The sequence below is a fragment of the Anabas testudineus genome, chromosome 6 (assembly GCF_900324465.2).
Source record: "Anabas testudineus chromosome 6, fAnaTes1.2, whole genome shotgun sequence".
In the NCBI taxonomy this organism is placed as follows: Eukaryota; Metazoa; Chordata; class Actinopteri; order Anabantiformes; family Anabantidae; genus Anabas; species Anabas testudineus.
Genome location: NC_046615.1, coordinates 3,135,193 through 3,151,334, shown reverse-complemented (window position 1 = coordinate 3,151,334; position 16,142 = coordinate 3,135,193). Strand labels below are relative to the sequence as shown.

At 39.7% G+C, this 16,142-nt stretch overlaps 1 protein-coding gene across 11 annotated transcripts in view; it reads right to left on the bottom strand.

The window, feature by feature from the left end:
* ppfibp2b (PPFIA binding protein 2b) overlaps positions 1-16,142 on the bottom strand; it is a 62,311-nt gene that overhangs the window by 31,964 nt on the left and 14,205 nt on the right. For 8 of the 11 annotated variants that reach the window (XM_026365767.1, XM_026365774.1, XM_026365775.1 and 5 more), the window contains exons 2-3: positions 10,418-10,522; positions 7,482-7,690 (exon numbers count right to left, since the gene is read on the bottom strand). In XM_026365767.1, coding sequence (XP_026221552.1) covers positions 7,482-7,690; positions 10,418-10,499 — 291 coding nt within the window. In that variant the 5' untranslated portion in view covers positions 10,500-10,522. Of the gene's footprint in view, positions 1-1,870; positions 2,328-7,481; positions 7,691-10,417; positions 10,523-11,468; positions 11,637-16,142 lie in introns of those variants that run through there. The other 3 variants (XM_026365772.1, XM_026365771.1, XM_026365777.1) reach the window with 3 other exon arrangements.

Here is a 16,142-nt window from a genome sequence, read left to right as displayed (position 1 = left end):
AACTACTCATACATCACATATACACATAGTTATGTCCTACTTGAACAGGAACGGGTCTACAATCCCTCTCAACCACTGTGCTCTGCCAACGAACAACATCTAGCAGTCCCTATGCCACACAGAAAAAAACCCCCAATGATGGTGGAATCAGCTACATAAGCCTGCTCACTCTTTGCCAAAATTAAAAAAAGACAGATCTTGGATCTGCACCTTCCTATGTGCTTAAAAAAACAAAACAAACCTTTCTCCATTGTCAGACTCTTCAACTAAAATCAAAAGTTTCTTCTCGTGGCATTTTGCTTCAAATGTCCCCTCCCTAACTTAGATTTGTTGCTGCTTTATATGTCACTTGCAATTCTCCTTCATAAAAGCATCAGCGAAGTGACTAAAAGCAAATGTAAAGAAAATGTTTCATTACACTGAAACCATAACTGCAATCACTACCTGTCATAACCACAGTCTTAATCTTAAACCAAGTCCTCACACCAAAGTGTAATGATTTACATTTTGAAGATGTGCTTTTTGTCTCCACAATGAAAGACAGTCCCCAAAAAACTCACCCTGTAAACATGCCCAGCCAAGCAGCATGTGATACTTGTCGGAAATACATGCACAGTGGCCTAAAGCAGTACCACATGAGCACATGGAAACAAACATACAGAGGTCCATTTTGGTTTTCAACAATCATATGACAAAACATAACTCACAGATTAAAGAAGACCAGGAAACAATGACACACGTTACTGCTCTGCCACAGATGTGAAGGAAACATATTTGTAAGTCCAAGCACTGAAAGCACATCTTTACTTTAAAAGACCTGAGACTCAAACATAACTCAATCAACTGGGTTGTGCAGTATTTAGCCGATCAATCTGCTGTGTCAGTACGTTCAATCAGAAATAGAGCAGAATGTGCTAGAAACAGCAGGATTCAGCCTTGTTTGATTGGGCAGCATAGAAGCAGATATTAACAGCAGAGCAACTACCCCCAGTGAAGCAGGACATGAGTAAAAAAAATGATGAAGCCAACTAAAATAAAAAGATTTAGCTGTAGAAATGTTAACACCTTCTGCAGAGTTTGTGCAACAAAGCTTTTTTATCATGTCATACAAGGAAGCAGCACGCTGATATAAGGATCTTAACACTGTCACTCTTAACAACATAACAAAAATAGAGCTCAGGCCTAACCTGTTTTTTTAAGACAAAATTCTTCACATGATGCTCTGTGTGAGGATTGTGATGGATATTTGTTGAAGAATCCTTGTGAATGATCTGTTAAGGTCAGTTTAAAGGTCACTGTGTACTGCTGTCTAATCTTTAAATAAAACAAAAAGCAGCATACCATTGAGAATGTTAAACCTTAATATGTCAAGCCAAATCTGACAGAGTCACACAGTCTTGATAAAGCATTGATTAACCTCTATTAGAATCTGCTTATGTGACTTTGAGACAGTACACAAAACTCAAGACGTGTTGGCCTCTCACTGATTGAATCCTGATGCTATCAGACATTGCTTTGTCAACAACAATCAGCTGATGCATAATGCTTCTAATCTGATAACTCAGTCCTTGTGATAAATGCCTCCACATACACACACATTGCAACCAACAGCACCAGCAAGCTAAGATGCAGCCAAACTCTTGAGCTAAGGGAAGTTATGTCAACAAGGGGAAATAAGACAATAAGAAGACAGTAACACACACACACAACAATTATATCACTGAGGAGTTTACCCCTTTGTTTTAAATGCTTCTCTCTTTAGGCTGTACACTCATTGGACATCAGTTCAGATGAAGCATATGAAACAAGGACACACATAAAAATCAAAAGAGAGAGCGAGAAAAAAAAAAAGTCAAACCCCCAGACTCACCTTTTTGAGCCAGGAGAAATGTTTGTAGAAGTCAATGGGAGTCTCCATGCTCCCAGCCCATCGCTGCCCTGCCTGTTTCCTCTTTGTTGTTGTCTGACTTTATCAGATCCTGCGTGTCTGTTTGAAAGTGTGTGTGTAGAGTAAGAGTGGATTCTTGAGTTTGCAGACAGCTGTAGGACTGTGTTAATGTGTGCAAGCGTGTGACTGCGATGTTCACAGCTGTGGAGGTGGGCGTTTTACGATCTCTGCCTTCTGAGTGGGACAACTCCCCCGTTCTGTTTTGTCCCCCTCCTCCTACTGTACTTCTCTCTTTCCTTTCCTTCTTTAGTATCACTCTGCTCTGTCTCTCTTGCTTTCCCAATGTTCTCCCCACTTTCTTTTCACTTATCTCTCTTTTCATCAACACTCGCTTCTTCCTCCTCCTCACCCTCCTTTTCTTTCTCTCTCTCCTTGCTTCCTTTCTCTATCTTGGAGTCGCTCTGCCTTTTTTCTTCTCTGTCCCTTCTAAGGTCCGTCTGACAGCCAAATGGCCGAGCCCAGAAGGGGGAGGGAAGGGTGAGAGGGTTGGCCATTTTTCTTCTTTCCTTGTCATCTGTTTGTGTCTGAGTTTTTAGTCCATGTTCTCTCTCTCTCTTTCTTTTCTCTCTCTCTCTCTCTCTCTCTCATATATACACAATCTTTATTCCAGCAGCATCTCATGACATGCAAGCAAAGCAGCAACAGGCAGTAATCTCAGAACAACTACGAATCATGCCAGATCTTTCTCCTCCTGGTTTGTGCTTCCTTTTGATTAAGTTACAGGCAAAGAGCCTGGACACTTTGAAACACTGACTGAAGAACTAGAATACTTTTTCTCCTCTGTTTACCTCTCTCTCACTCCTTCTCCATCTGTCTCTGTTTGTTGGATTATCTTCATGTTTAAACCCAAAAGCTCAGGCTTCCATTTTCTGTATATTTTACAAAACCTCACCATAACAATGTCAGCCATTTGCCTGAATGCCAGCTCCATTCATACACACACACACACACACACACACAAATTTAAATCACAGGCTGCTTAAAGTGCTGGTGCATGCTGGAAATGGAGATGATGGAGAAGCACCTAGCACATGTCGCAGTTACATCGTTGTAACCAGCATGTGGGCCTGGCATGTGCATCTTGATTTTTTAAACTCAAACTACAATGTGCAAGTGCACGAGTTCTCATTGGCGATTGGTTCACTGGTCAGAGGACAACTACTTCCTTCTCTAACTCCTTCCAACATTAATAAGATAATCAATGTATTTAAAAAGAAAAAAAACATGTAGAACAGAGAACAAAAGCACTTGGTGTACAACATTTACTCAACATTTACACTCAAACATTTAACACAGAACAGTAACATTTGGCTTTACATTCTGTCTTCTTCTACAGCAACCTGTGTGCTGCATACTGGCCCAGAGCGCCCTCTACATTATAGGAGAGCAAAAACATAGGGAAAAGAATAGGGCCCGTGGCACACACACCCACACAAAGCATTAACAAGCATGTTCCAGCCCCAAATACACTATAGAGCACATGAAAGACAGCGGCTTTACCGCTTTGGTTCAGTAAAGATTTAGCTTCAACTCTCCAAAGTTCTCCTCGCCTTTTTGTTGGGACGCTTCACAGACAAACTATTAATTCACAAAATAAATCCACTGTAAACTTTCTGCACAGCACCAAGAGTTAGCGACAAATTAGTTAGTGAAAAGTGGTGGCTGAAACACTGCAAATGGGAGAAGGAACTTTTGTTGGAAGAAGGGATAAAGTTCTAAAGAATGTTTTACCTGAAAATTAAACAAGATGAGATAACATGCGATACAAACATGTTCGCAACAAGAAAGAAATGTTGCCAACATGTTGAAGCTCAGTATAAAACAATCCCATGTTTTTTTTCTGTCGCTAAAAGCCAAAACATTCACTTTGACTAGTTTGGAGAAAATTCCAAACACATGATAATCAGAAGGCACGCTGCCATCTCTGGGTCAGCAGTAATGAGAGACAGTCACAGATTAACACAACTTCCTGCCAATAATGCACCCATATAACACTTCCTGTTTACATCTGTGCATCTGTGAATGTGTGTGTTTCACCATGGAGTGCCCTGTGGAGAGAAGCCTACTGGGTGCAGACTAATTGCAGAGCATGTGTGTCTTGATCCTCTTCTTCTAGGTCAGCAGGGAGGAGCAGGAAGGGGGACAACGTGGACAGGATGAGCACAAGAGGGGGCAGCCACTCTTAAATACAGTATAAGCTGCTTTGATATTCTGCCATGCTTTTGTATATCTGCTACTGAAATTTACCAGCAGTTTCACTACTACTTTCACTTGAAGAAAAAGTTAAACAATTGATATTGATTTGTGGACTATCCATAAAAAGCAATATTAAACAATAAAAATATGTTGCTAATTTAATTAAGTATTTTAGTATTAAAATATATTTTGCCTGAGCTTAATGATAATTTATTTCACCTTTCCCTGGCACCCAAGAGACATCAGCTGGGTATTTCGGGGGTAAAGTCTGTAAATATCAAAGGAGGAAAGTAATAAACAAAAAAAGAGACTGTCCAGCTAATAAGACAGACAGCAAGAAAGTGAGAGAGGGTTGGCAAACGACTGTGTGTAACATGTGAGACATCTGCTGTTGAAACAATGTAGGAGCTGAAAAAGCAGCTGAACTGGATCCAACAGCCACTTTCACCTTTAAGCCTCAGTCATCTCAATCAGTGCATGAAACTCTACACTGCTTTCTGGGCAGAAAACAGCAGCCTCTACAGGACGAAGCTCAGCAACAGCAACAAACAATCTCATCCAGCTGAATCTAACAACAGCTGCAACTCAGTACATTCAGCACAAAAGACACTGGAGACATCCAGATGCTTTGAATAGACAGTAATAAACACAAAATATAGCACATCAAATTCTGTTATGAGGTTACAACAAGTTAACACCCCAAAAAGATTAAGAATTCACACAACATGTTTGTGGAGTTTGACCTTACCTCAATAGCTGTGAGCAATGTGGTCCTCTGACTGGCTCATTTACTCACAAACTCATGTCAGAACATAGAGGGAGGGTGTCTAAACAACCGGATTAGCAATGAGAGAGAGAGGAGAGTAGCAGTACACGCTGAACAACAGTGAGGAAAAAAAGAGAGAAAAAGATGTAAACTAGTGAGGGGAATTACAACTGAGAAACCCCACAGGACAGAAAGAGAGCGTGAGGGAGGGAGCACAGTGCAGGAAGTTCATAACGGTCGAGCTGTAATAGTGTCCAAGAGGAGAATTTATGGAACATGTCCCAACCCTCTTCACTTGTTCCCTTCTTGCCTTTCCTTGCCATGAAAACACTGCAACTGTAGCTGTAAACAGCACTAACTCAGTACGTAGTGATGTAGTACGAAGAAACAACAATGAAAATATGGTGAGAGCTGGCACATCCGAATCAATCAATCTTATTATGTATACTAAACTGTATACTCTTTGATAGAAGAAACTACATCCAAGGTTCGATTACTGATGAGGCAAAGTGGGAAACAAATGTCATAAATGTCAAACTGAGATGCATTTAATTTGATTAGACACAAAGTGAAGGACAAATGTAACAACTATTGCCATTACAACCTGCTGGTATTAACACCACAAGAGAGAATGACACCATATTTGTGTCTGTCATAATGAAAGAACATAAGTAAAACACAAATACTGAGGCTTTTACATAAAAATCTTCCAGTCGGTAGCAAAACCACGTGCCTGGAATTTCCACCACTACTTCTAACTAGTTCCAGCACCAGACAAAACTCCAGAGTTGTCTGATCGACTGGTTTCCATCTTGTGAGAAAAAGGCATTACTAAAAGTCTGATGAGTACGAGGACTACATTTTCAGAAGCAACAATGCGGGGACAAAGAGGGAGGTAGACAGGAGAATCCACACAGCAACAACAACCATCATCAACAACTTGCCAGAGAAAGGTTTGGTTTATCAGAGAGGTGAACCTCCCACTTGTTAGGAACCAAAGGGCAGAGATGATTTAGAAATTAAGAGAATAGTATGCACTGGATAAATAGTTCAAGGCAACAGAAGAAGTTCGCTGGCAGAACTCCAGATCATCATTAGCAAGAGGCTCATGACTCTTAGCAGAGCAGAATGCCACTGAAGACAGACAAAGGAGAGGACCATTAAACCATCTGCGTTCCTTGCAAACTCATCTAGATTTGTCAGGCAACTAAGTGTCTCACAGTCATCACAGTCTCACAGAGATGGAGAAAGGGTGGATGATAGAACCAGCAGCATCTACCAGCAGGAGATGCAGGAAGTGATCAAGACTGCCAGGGCATTAACACAGGTATCAGAGCAACATTAACACAGGTATCCAGTGTTGTGTCCTGGGCTCTGATGGAAGAAGGAGTCTTGAATCCCAAGGAAAACTCCCAGGGCATCAGTCAGGTCTGAAGCATCTTGTTGTTCAACGCTGAGAGCAAGATGTCTGAAAAAAACTCCTTTATACCCCTCTTCAAAAGGATGGGATCACATGATGGTGACCAGGAGCTGAGCTCAGTAAAGCAAATTACTAATGCAAAGTAGTTAATAAAGGGATGTTTCATGTCATCCGTGGATCAGTACATGAATAACTATTCTAAAGTCATCTCAACTGTTCCTCCACCACTGTCAGTAAACAGTCATCGGGTGTTGTGTGCCTGTAGAAATGCACTTATCAGCACGTCTGCTGAAAATTATCCCTGGGGAAACACAAACATTCCCTGCTGTAGGAGGCCTTTCAACATAAAACAGCTGGTTCTGTTGGTTAGCTTGTTGCACAGCTGACTCCATGTTTCAGACGCTGTCCACTTCCAAATCAACACACTTACATAACTTGTGCTTCACCAGTAAGTGTGTGAGTGAACCCACACACTTTTATTCACAGAGACATGCACACTGAGCACAGTGTAACTTCTAACCCAGATGTGTAATCTCTGAGGACAGTGAGAGATTCACAGCAATTTTGAATTGAGTCAAACACCTCCAGAAACACCGTCTTACAGCTTTGCGAGCTGTGTTTTTTGTGGAGTCCGTTATTCTATTTATGAAAATGTCACTCCGTCAGAGTGGTCCAGACAACAATTTCTGTTGGACAGACAACATAACATGACTGAATGGACTATCAGGTGAAAATTTAAATTACTCAAGCAGTAGTAGAGTGCATTATCTGTATTTTAAGCAAGCTAAAGATGAAAATTTAGTTTTAAGTAATAGCCCTTTTCCACAAGAACTGTAACAATCAGCTACAGCTACAAGATAGAACAACAAATCCTGGGAAATCAACCTTTACAAAAAAAAAAAATGAACCGAGCACAATCTGCAGTCTGGAATAATTTCTTTTCTCAGTTTTTAAAGGCAACAACACAGGCACAAATTATTTGTAAAATGCTCATTAAAAAGACTGATCTGGACAATACACAAGAGGATGCAGCTTGATAAGATACATAAACTGTCCCAGATCCCACAATCTGAATTCTAAACACTGCAGCATAGAAAATAAAAGAAAATGTGACTTGGAAGGTTATTTGAATGAAAGCACAGTGTACATACGGCTCCACTCTGTAGCCAGTCGATGAGCGCCTGTGCCGTTTCTGTTGGTATCTGTGCTCTGAGGCTGTCTCTCTCCTCCTGGCTAGGCTGGAGCTCCAAGGCAAGTTTGAGGTCCTCAGATAACTGAACAACATGCAGTGGACCAGCGCTGATGGGAGATCCCAGGTCGTACATGCTGTTCGAAAACTCCACTGCTGCTGCTTTTGAACCTGGAGAGTGCGTAGATGGTCAGAGGAGAGAAGAGGAGAGGCAATTATGCATCACAGAGTGATTATTAATACTATTTTTCAAAACTGAAATGTGTCTGCAATAAAGCACCTCCTCTAATCACAGCCATACATCCTCCTGAATATCTGAATATCCAAAATGTCCATGTGTCACCTGGCTCATTTCCCTGGCACCTACACACACTTTATGGCACACACTCAAATGCACATCTGCATGCACTCAAATAGTCATGGCTCTGAAAAACAGTCACACATTAAAGGGCCTCCGTACTGTATACTGATTCCAATAGTAATAAACAGCTTATAATGAAAGCTCCCTTTGCTTTTGTATCTTAAAGCAGGCTCTGTGCTGCAGAGCCTCAAAGAAAATGAAGAACTTTATGTTGGTGAATGTGAGCAAAAGAAGGGAAAGCTTTTCAATCTGTGGAGTTATCAGTGCTAAGATTTATTGGTCCATGAAAATGTGATTTGTCCATTTAGCCATTTAGTCTTGCTGTATATGCAGCATTTCTCAGTAGTACTATGCAGCAGTGAGTTAGTGAGATTTTGAGTCTCGCAGGATGATCATAAGCATTATATATGACACCCTGTTCACTAACTCACTGCTGCATTTAGTGCACATTATTTAAACAATGATTTTGGTGTGGATGAAAAGAAATGAGCATGTACTTGAACAACAAAACAAAACATGAACCTATTCTCCCATCCATCTCTCCATCCATCCATTCATGCAGACGTGTATTTGGGCCAGAGCACACAGAGGAAAACATTAATAACGCACTATCAACTCAGTCGAGATACAAACTAAAGAGCCACCTCAAGCTCTGACTGTCAGCTGTGGAGATCTGTTGTACATGTATTTATACCAAAAATTGCTGCCTTTATGGCACAGTATCACAGGAATGTGAAATGTCATGGCCTGATATGGAACACCAGAGCTGGAGCATTGATGTTACCTTTAATAGTTTGCTGTAGAGGTGTATATAATCAAGTGGATGTTTTTTATCGTTAGTAACACACTATCATGATGACCACATAGTAGCCTTATTATTATTTGTTCTTCATATTTTAATTGTCTTTGCCTGCCTCTGCTGTCTGAACTGTAACTACTACAGTGATATTTTACTGCATTAGGATCGCTGAGGATTGTTTCGTGACTGCCAATCCAAAATGACTGTGACCAAGTCTTTGCTGTCACTGCTCTGCCTGCCATCAGTAAATGGTAGTCATTAACCAACGGAGTGCTTCCACTTCTATTCCCACAAGATGCTAAAGCAGAAAAAAAAACTCAAACTCTTGATCATGGAAAGCAATATGAGTAACATATCTAAACTTTGTTGATAAGTGGCTCTAATGTCCCTGTTAGTGATTAGCTAATGATCATGGTTAATGGAATTTAAAATGTATTTCTATTTGCGGTCACAAAGAGCCGGAATAGCAAACGCCGAGCACTTGATGAGGTCACTGTGTTTCAAACAGCAGCGATTTGATGAGCTTCAATAACAGTGAAATCTGTGAACCCAATTTTGTCCACATGCACAAATGTGGTAAGTTGACTCTGACAGTGTAATAATGAAAAAACATATTTGATGCACAAATAAAGAGAACCTAGCCAAATAGATGTCAATCATATTGCTAACTCAAAAGATAGACTTTCAACTCTAATCAAATCAAATCATAATCAAAGCAAAATATCTTCAGTCGTACAGTATCTACAACAATGGCACCCTTTGTCCTTACATCTTCAAAAACACTGATAAAGCAAACTCCCTTTCAGGATAAAAAAAACTGCACTTTTACACATTCTAAATCTTAAATCTGCCCTCATTTTGGTGAATCGCAAAATTAAATCATTAGTTTTACAGTGCTGACAAGTTCCTCTTCGGCGAGTCCCTTTTTGTCTGTTCAACCTTTACTATGTCACATGATGATTGGAGACCACATTAAACATTTACCCCACTGTTAGCTAAGGCTTGTTGGCCAAGGCTGAACCAGACATAGCAAACATGACCCCCCTACACATGCAAAAACACACACAAACATGTCCATGTTCTAGATACAACACACACATTACACAAAATGCAGTAGTGTCACAGGTTAAGTTCGCCATTTTACCACTTGCTGCTTTTATAATAAATTATAAAACTGGTAGTGTTCTTGGGGCAAACAGCACATGAAACTATTATGACTATTATGATACTAGTATTTACTATATAGTAAAGGACCAACTATATATTCATGTATATTGATTCTAATTCCACCCAAGTCAAGTTGTCATTGAAGAAAGTATAATATCCTTGAATACTTGGATGAGTGTGGTGTTTACTGGCACTATTGTCCCACAGAGAAATCATATACTAACTACATCTTGTGATGTTTTTTGAAATTGCAAATTTATTCTGAAGTTTGAAGCAACTTATGTAGACATCCATCAACATAAGTTTTATAGATTAAGTTGTACATAATTAAGGAATACATATTTTTATTTTGCCAAGTTGTAAACAAAATGCAGAAGAAAATAGGGGAAACGTTTCCTGCTTTCAGGAATCAATAAATGTGCCAAACCAAGCCATACTAACTGCCAAAATGAATATAATTGTGTATACTTATAGCATTAGTATATAGCAGGTATTACAGGTACTGGATGTTGAACCAACATCAGCATCTCACTGTCTCCCTACAGGTAACACTGTGGCTTTAAGTTCCTACCTGCAATGATGTCATCCATCTGCTCCAGCGCCGCCTCCAGCATGTGACTGGCCTCCGTTTCCATGGTAATGGCAGGAAGCATCAGATCTCAGGAGCTGTATTGTTCTGTAGAAAAAAAAATCAGTATCATTAACTTTGTATAAACTGTCGGCTACATACAGTCTGGTATGCAGAGAATGTTTAAACACAAAAACAATGTCTAACATCTGTGAGGTGTGACAGTGGTTTGTTTTACAAAAATTACATTTACAAACTCTGAGCTGGTTATGCACTCTGTGCTCTCTGTAGATGATCTAACCAACTCTGATCTAATAATGATAATGTACTAAATCTCATTCGCTTTGCAACTTTCACTGGGCTTTAGGAATGGAATACAAAGAAAGACACTAACACATATAAGCCTCATAAATTAAACCAGCCTTTAATTTATTCTTGTTGTTTTAAAGCTGTTCAGACACCTTCTTTAACATTAATTAAGTGGTTCTGGCCATAAATGTATCAATAAATGTATGTAATCAAAACCTCCATTAACTGTCATAACTTTTGCAGCAAGCAGAAAAAACACTAAATTAAAGAAATGTGCTTGTAATGACATTAAGGTAGCATAGTCGTTAGATTTTTTTGGACTCAATCACATGATGATGTTTCATGATTAATGTTTATCTTGGTAGAAAAAAAAAATGCATTATGTAGCGTTTAAAGGAGGCACATTTAATTCAAAGGGCAATATATTTTACTTACAGAGAGAGTAATTTTATGGTTATTGATCAATTACCATGTATTACTTCAAAGTATGAGCAAGTAAATTAAACAAAATTGTACTGTTGCAATTTCTACTGGTCACACAAAGCACACAAACAGAGGTCCAAAAATAATACTAACTTCCAAATGTCCCTCTTTTTTTGGCTTTTTGCTCCATGCAAAACGTTCCAAACAAGCATAACATGTCCACCAGTGTTTCTTTATATATATATATATATATATATATATATATATATATATATATATATATATATGACACATGATTTTCTTGACACCCGCAAATACATACATGTACACACCAACATCTGTCAATGCTGCCTCTGGCTGCTGCTCCATCTCCTGCCATCCTGCCTTCCTGTGTTTCACCCCACCCATCCTCCCTGCTGTCATCTTTTCTTTGCCTGGCGCTCATCCCTTTTCTGTCATCTCTCCTTCAAGCTCTCACCCCTCTGTCGAGCTGTCATGCCGATTATAGACAAATAGACATCAACATGCAGAAATCACAAGAAGGGATGGTGATGTAATTTAGCAATGCCTCAGGAAAATAACCCCCCCCCACCACCCCACAGAGCAGCTTAATGCTCATCTACATTAGCACTAACTTTCAAAGCCACAGCTCATTATGATGACTGACACGGACAGTTATGACACACAGATAAAGTAAAATGCTGCCTTTACCTTTTTTCACAATTCCTAAATTTTTCAGACAAAGCATGTGGTGGCTCCTGTGATGCGTGTGTGTACTCAGATATAGGTGTATGACATTGGTAATGTTATTGTTGATAATTATTATTGGCTCAATATCCTGTCTTGTTGAGACAGAGGGCGATGTCACCATCAAGACACCATGACAGAGTGTCTCTGTTCAACAGCATTGTGACAGCAGTTGAGCTCCACAGGACAACAACATCTTTATCTCTATGTGTTTGTGTGTTTAACAAAGACACAGTATATAAGTATATAAACAAAGAAACAGTGGGTTTTATCACTGTGACAATGCATGTATGTAAAAGTGCTGCAAAGATCCTGCCCACTCCCTTCCATACTAAACAGTACAATATGTGTACAGTGTGTGTGTGCTCGAGGGGAAGTGAGTGAGAGAGAAAGAAGAGAGTGAATGGTGTGGGTGTGTCAGTGTGAGAGATTCTCTGTGTCTTATTGTGATCTTGGATTATTCATTGATACAGATATGTGTCAAGATGAAACTGTCTCACACTGGAGATCTAAGAGACAAATGCAGACAATTTCACATTCACTATGATGCCCTGAAACTTCCTTTAGCCACATAGTATTTAAAAAAAATAAATCCTTTTCAACTCGGGTTGTGATGGTTCTGAAACCAACACAAACGTCCATAGTCTCATGTTACAATTTTGTCTTCCCAAATCATGACCCTCCAACCACCCCACCCCTATCCCCCTTGTTGTGGGGCCGAGGATATACTTGCTGTTTGCCAATCCATAGGAGTAGTTAATGGCAGCGCCATCAGCATCATGGTTCACACACACAATGAAATCTCTTGCTTGAGAATGTCCACCTTTATACAACATTAACAGAAGTCATGGCGACAGACATACATTTTAAGATCACAGCAGAGAAAATGGCAACGACAACATAATGACAGGTATGTAGCAAAGGTGCTGCTGAGATCGTTACACCCCCACCGACTAGTCATGTGCAGGATTACATCTCAAGTACCAGACTACCAGAAATGTTTTAGTACCACTGAAATTCTACAATACTCAATAACAATTTCAATACAATGGCAATAAATACACAGACTATTTTATTATGCAATTATATATATACTGTATATAAAAAAACAAAAAATAACTTTAAAAGGAGTCTGATGGGAGACCTCATTTATCAGATATAACTAAAAGAAAACCAGACTGCTAACACAAACACATACCTGTTACATCTGTTACTAGCATTATGAGCAGCACCTAGTTCATGTTATTAGTGGTCACTTTGTTAGCCCAAATAAGCTAACCCTATCCTAAACACGCTAATGTTAGCCTCTATGGACCATGTCATTAACAGTAACATTTCAAGATATGGACATAAAACTCTCACCTTAAATTCTTTATACAGATCTGAATATCTGTCTTTGAGATGCAAAGATTATGTAGCCCATAACCTGTCCCTATGTGGTGCACCTGCACCATCCCACATGTAGCTGTTAGCATTTAACGTCAGACTACATTTATTTACTGAGCTTGTCAGTAAGGCTGAAAATAAAATCACACTCTATGACAGCTACCGAGGGGCTTTCAGTACCTTCAGTAACTAGAGTACCGTCACATTTCCAGTGTTTTGGTATCGACATGGTACCAAAGTATCAGTTCTCAAGACATCCCTACGCGCATATGTATAACCTTATTTTTTCTGGCAACGTGCACAACCGACACTCCAAATCACCACAGATTAAGCAAGAGCACTACATGTATAAATGAACAAGTGCAGTTAAAAGCAGGTACGTCTCCAACCTAAGAAAACCTATGACTTGCACTGTAATACTGTGTCTACATAGAAGGCATGACATGAGCTGTCTGTCAGTTGTTTAGCCATTCAGGGACAGTACAGAATGTCGGTCATTCATGTTGTGACGCGGTCAGGGACAGCACAAGGTTTAGGTCAACTGTTGTCTGAGGCATTTAGGGGCTGTCCAGTGTAGGTCATCTCAAATGTGCTTAGAGCCCAGTTGCATTCAGTGTTCCACATTGTTGGTGAGAAACTGAGGTATGACCCAAACAGTCACTCAAAAATTAAAAAATCTAAACTGAACCATGAATTTGGACAATTGTTACAGCTATATCAGCAAATGTTGGCAGCACAAGCCTGACAATGCGCCATTTTTCTTATATTTTTTCAATCTTTATATTAATACTATATAGTTGCCATATATGCTTGACAGTTTATTTAAGATAATTACAATGCCATTAGTATGTTATTAAAGTTGCAAGGATTAAAGAGAAGTTAGGTTGTGACAGCTACAATAATTTATCAGAAATGCCTATTAAATTAAAGGACAGCTTTGTATCCTGGTGTTAAATCAAATTGTCTGTGGTGCTTGATTTCTGATCCATGTCTTGGCTGTTGTAGAAACAGACACACCTTTTCTCAGAAAGAGAGACACACTCCAGAAAAACTAGTTTGACAAAGTTGACAATATACAACCAGTTTCTTACAGCTACACCCACCTCAGTGTTGACAGCTCTATCTCCTGACTTTACAGAGAGGCTGACTCCACACAATCTGACTGAAAGGTTAGAGCAATAACAACACCGTCTTTAAAAAGTGACATTATGGAATAATCTATAATCTGTCCAGCTATTTGGTCCAGCACCTTTCTGCACAACCTACACACGCACCGTGTACAAAGGTCTACTGAACCCAATGTGAATGGCATAAGATGGAAAATAACAACAAAGTAAATAAATAAATCCTAAAAAACCTTTGAGAAATAACAAAACCTAAACGGACCTAAACCCAGATGTTGGACTGACTGATTCAGCTAGGTCCCTCAGATTGTTTCAACAAATAGTACAATCATCCAGTCCTATTAATCCTAAAAATATCATGTAATAAAATCAAACATCTGCTGTCAGCCTGTATGCAAACAATCATATCAAGGGTTCTTTCTGCACCTATGTAGTGGGTGGTAAGCTCACTGTGGGAGACTTACCGATTCGAATCCTGGCTGTGGCCTACCGGCACTAGGGGTCCTTAGGCAAGACCTTCTTTACACTGCCTTCCCTTGTACAATTGTCTCAATTGTAAGTCACTTTGCATAAAAGCATCTGCAAAAGGACTACATGTAAATGTAAATCACTAGCCAGGTGGTTTCACAGTTATTTACATTGTGTCTCAGGTGGTCACAGTGACACATGAAAACCAAGTGGAACATCAACAAGTGTTAACAACTCAGAGACTGTGGAGTCAATGAGACGTCTGCACCTTTCAACAGATATTGTGGTCCACTCCTCACAAGCAAACTGCTCCAGCTGTCTCAGGTTTGAAGGGTGCCTTCGCCAGACTGCACGTTTTAGCTCTTTCTATACATGTTCAGTGTGATTTATAGCCACTTCAGAATAGTCAAATGATTTCTTCTTAGCCATTCTTGCCAACTCTGTTTTCAAAGACCAAGCTTTCTGACACTGGGCAGCACGTTTTGCTCCAAAATGCTTTAAAAGTCTTGAAATTTCATTGTTTCCAGCGCATTTAAGACACTCTGTGTCAGATGGAGCAAAGCAGCCCCAGAACATAACCCAGCCTCCTCTGTGTTTCATAGTAGGTACAGTGTTCTTATCTTTGTATGCTTCATTTATGCGTCTCTGAGCTGATGTGACTTGCCAAAAAGTTCCAGTTTTGTCTCATCTGTCCAAAGAACATTCTCCCAGAACCTTTGTGGTTTGTTAATATGCGTTTTAAATTTCTTTTTGCTTTCACCAGTGGAGTCCTCCTTAGTCATCTTCTATTAATTCCACTTCGGCTTAAACAGTAAATGATGGTGTGATCTGACTCTGATGTACCTTGATCTTAGATTTTGCCTCTAATCTCTATCGAAGTTATTCTGGGTTCTTTAGTTACCATTTGTATTTTCTGTCTCTTCAATTTGTCATAAATTTTCCTCTTGTGGCCACATCCAAGGAGGTTGGCTACAATCCTGTGGACTTTAAACTTCTGGACAGTTCCTGCGACTACATCTGCAGTTACAGGTACATCAAGCTACTTGGAGATGGTCTCACAGCCCTTACCTTTAACATGTTTGTCTATCATTTTTATTTCTGATCTCCTGAGACATGTTGAGTGCGGTACACACCATCAACAACAGCACAGTGACCACTTCTCACCCTTTAAATAGGCAGACTGACGACAAGTTTGAAGACCTCTGTGATGCTAATTACAGGACACACGTATGTTTCTATGGTCAAATTATTTTACATCTTTTCTGGGGGTA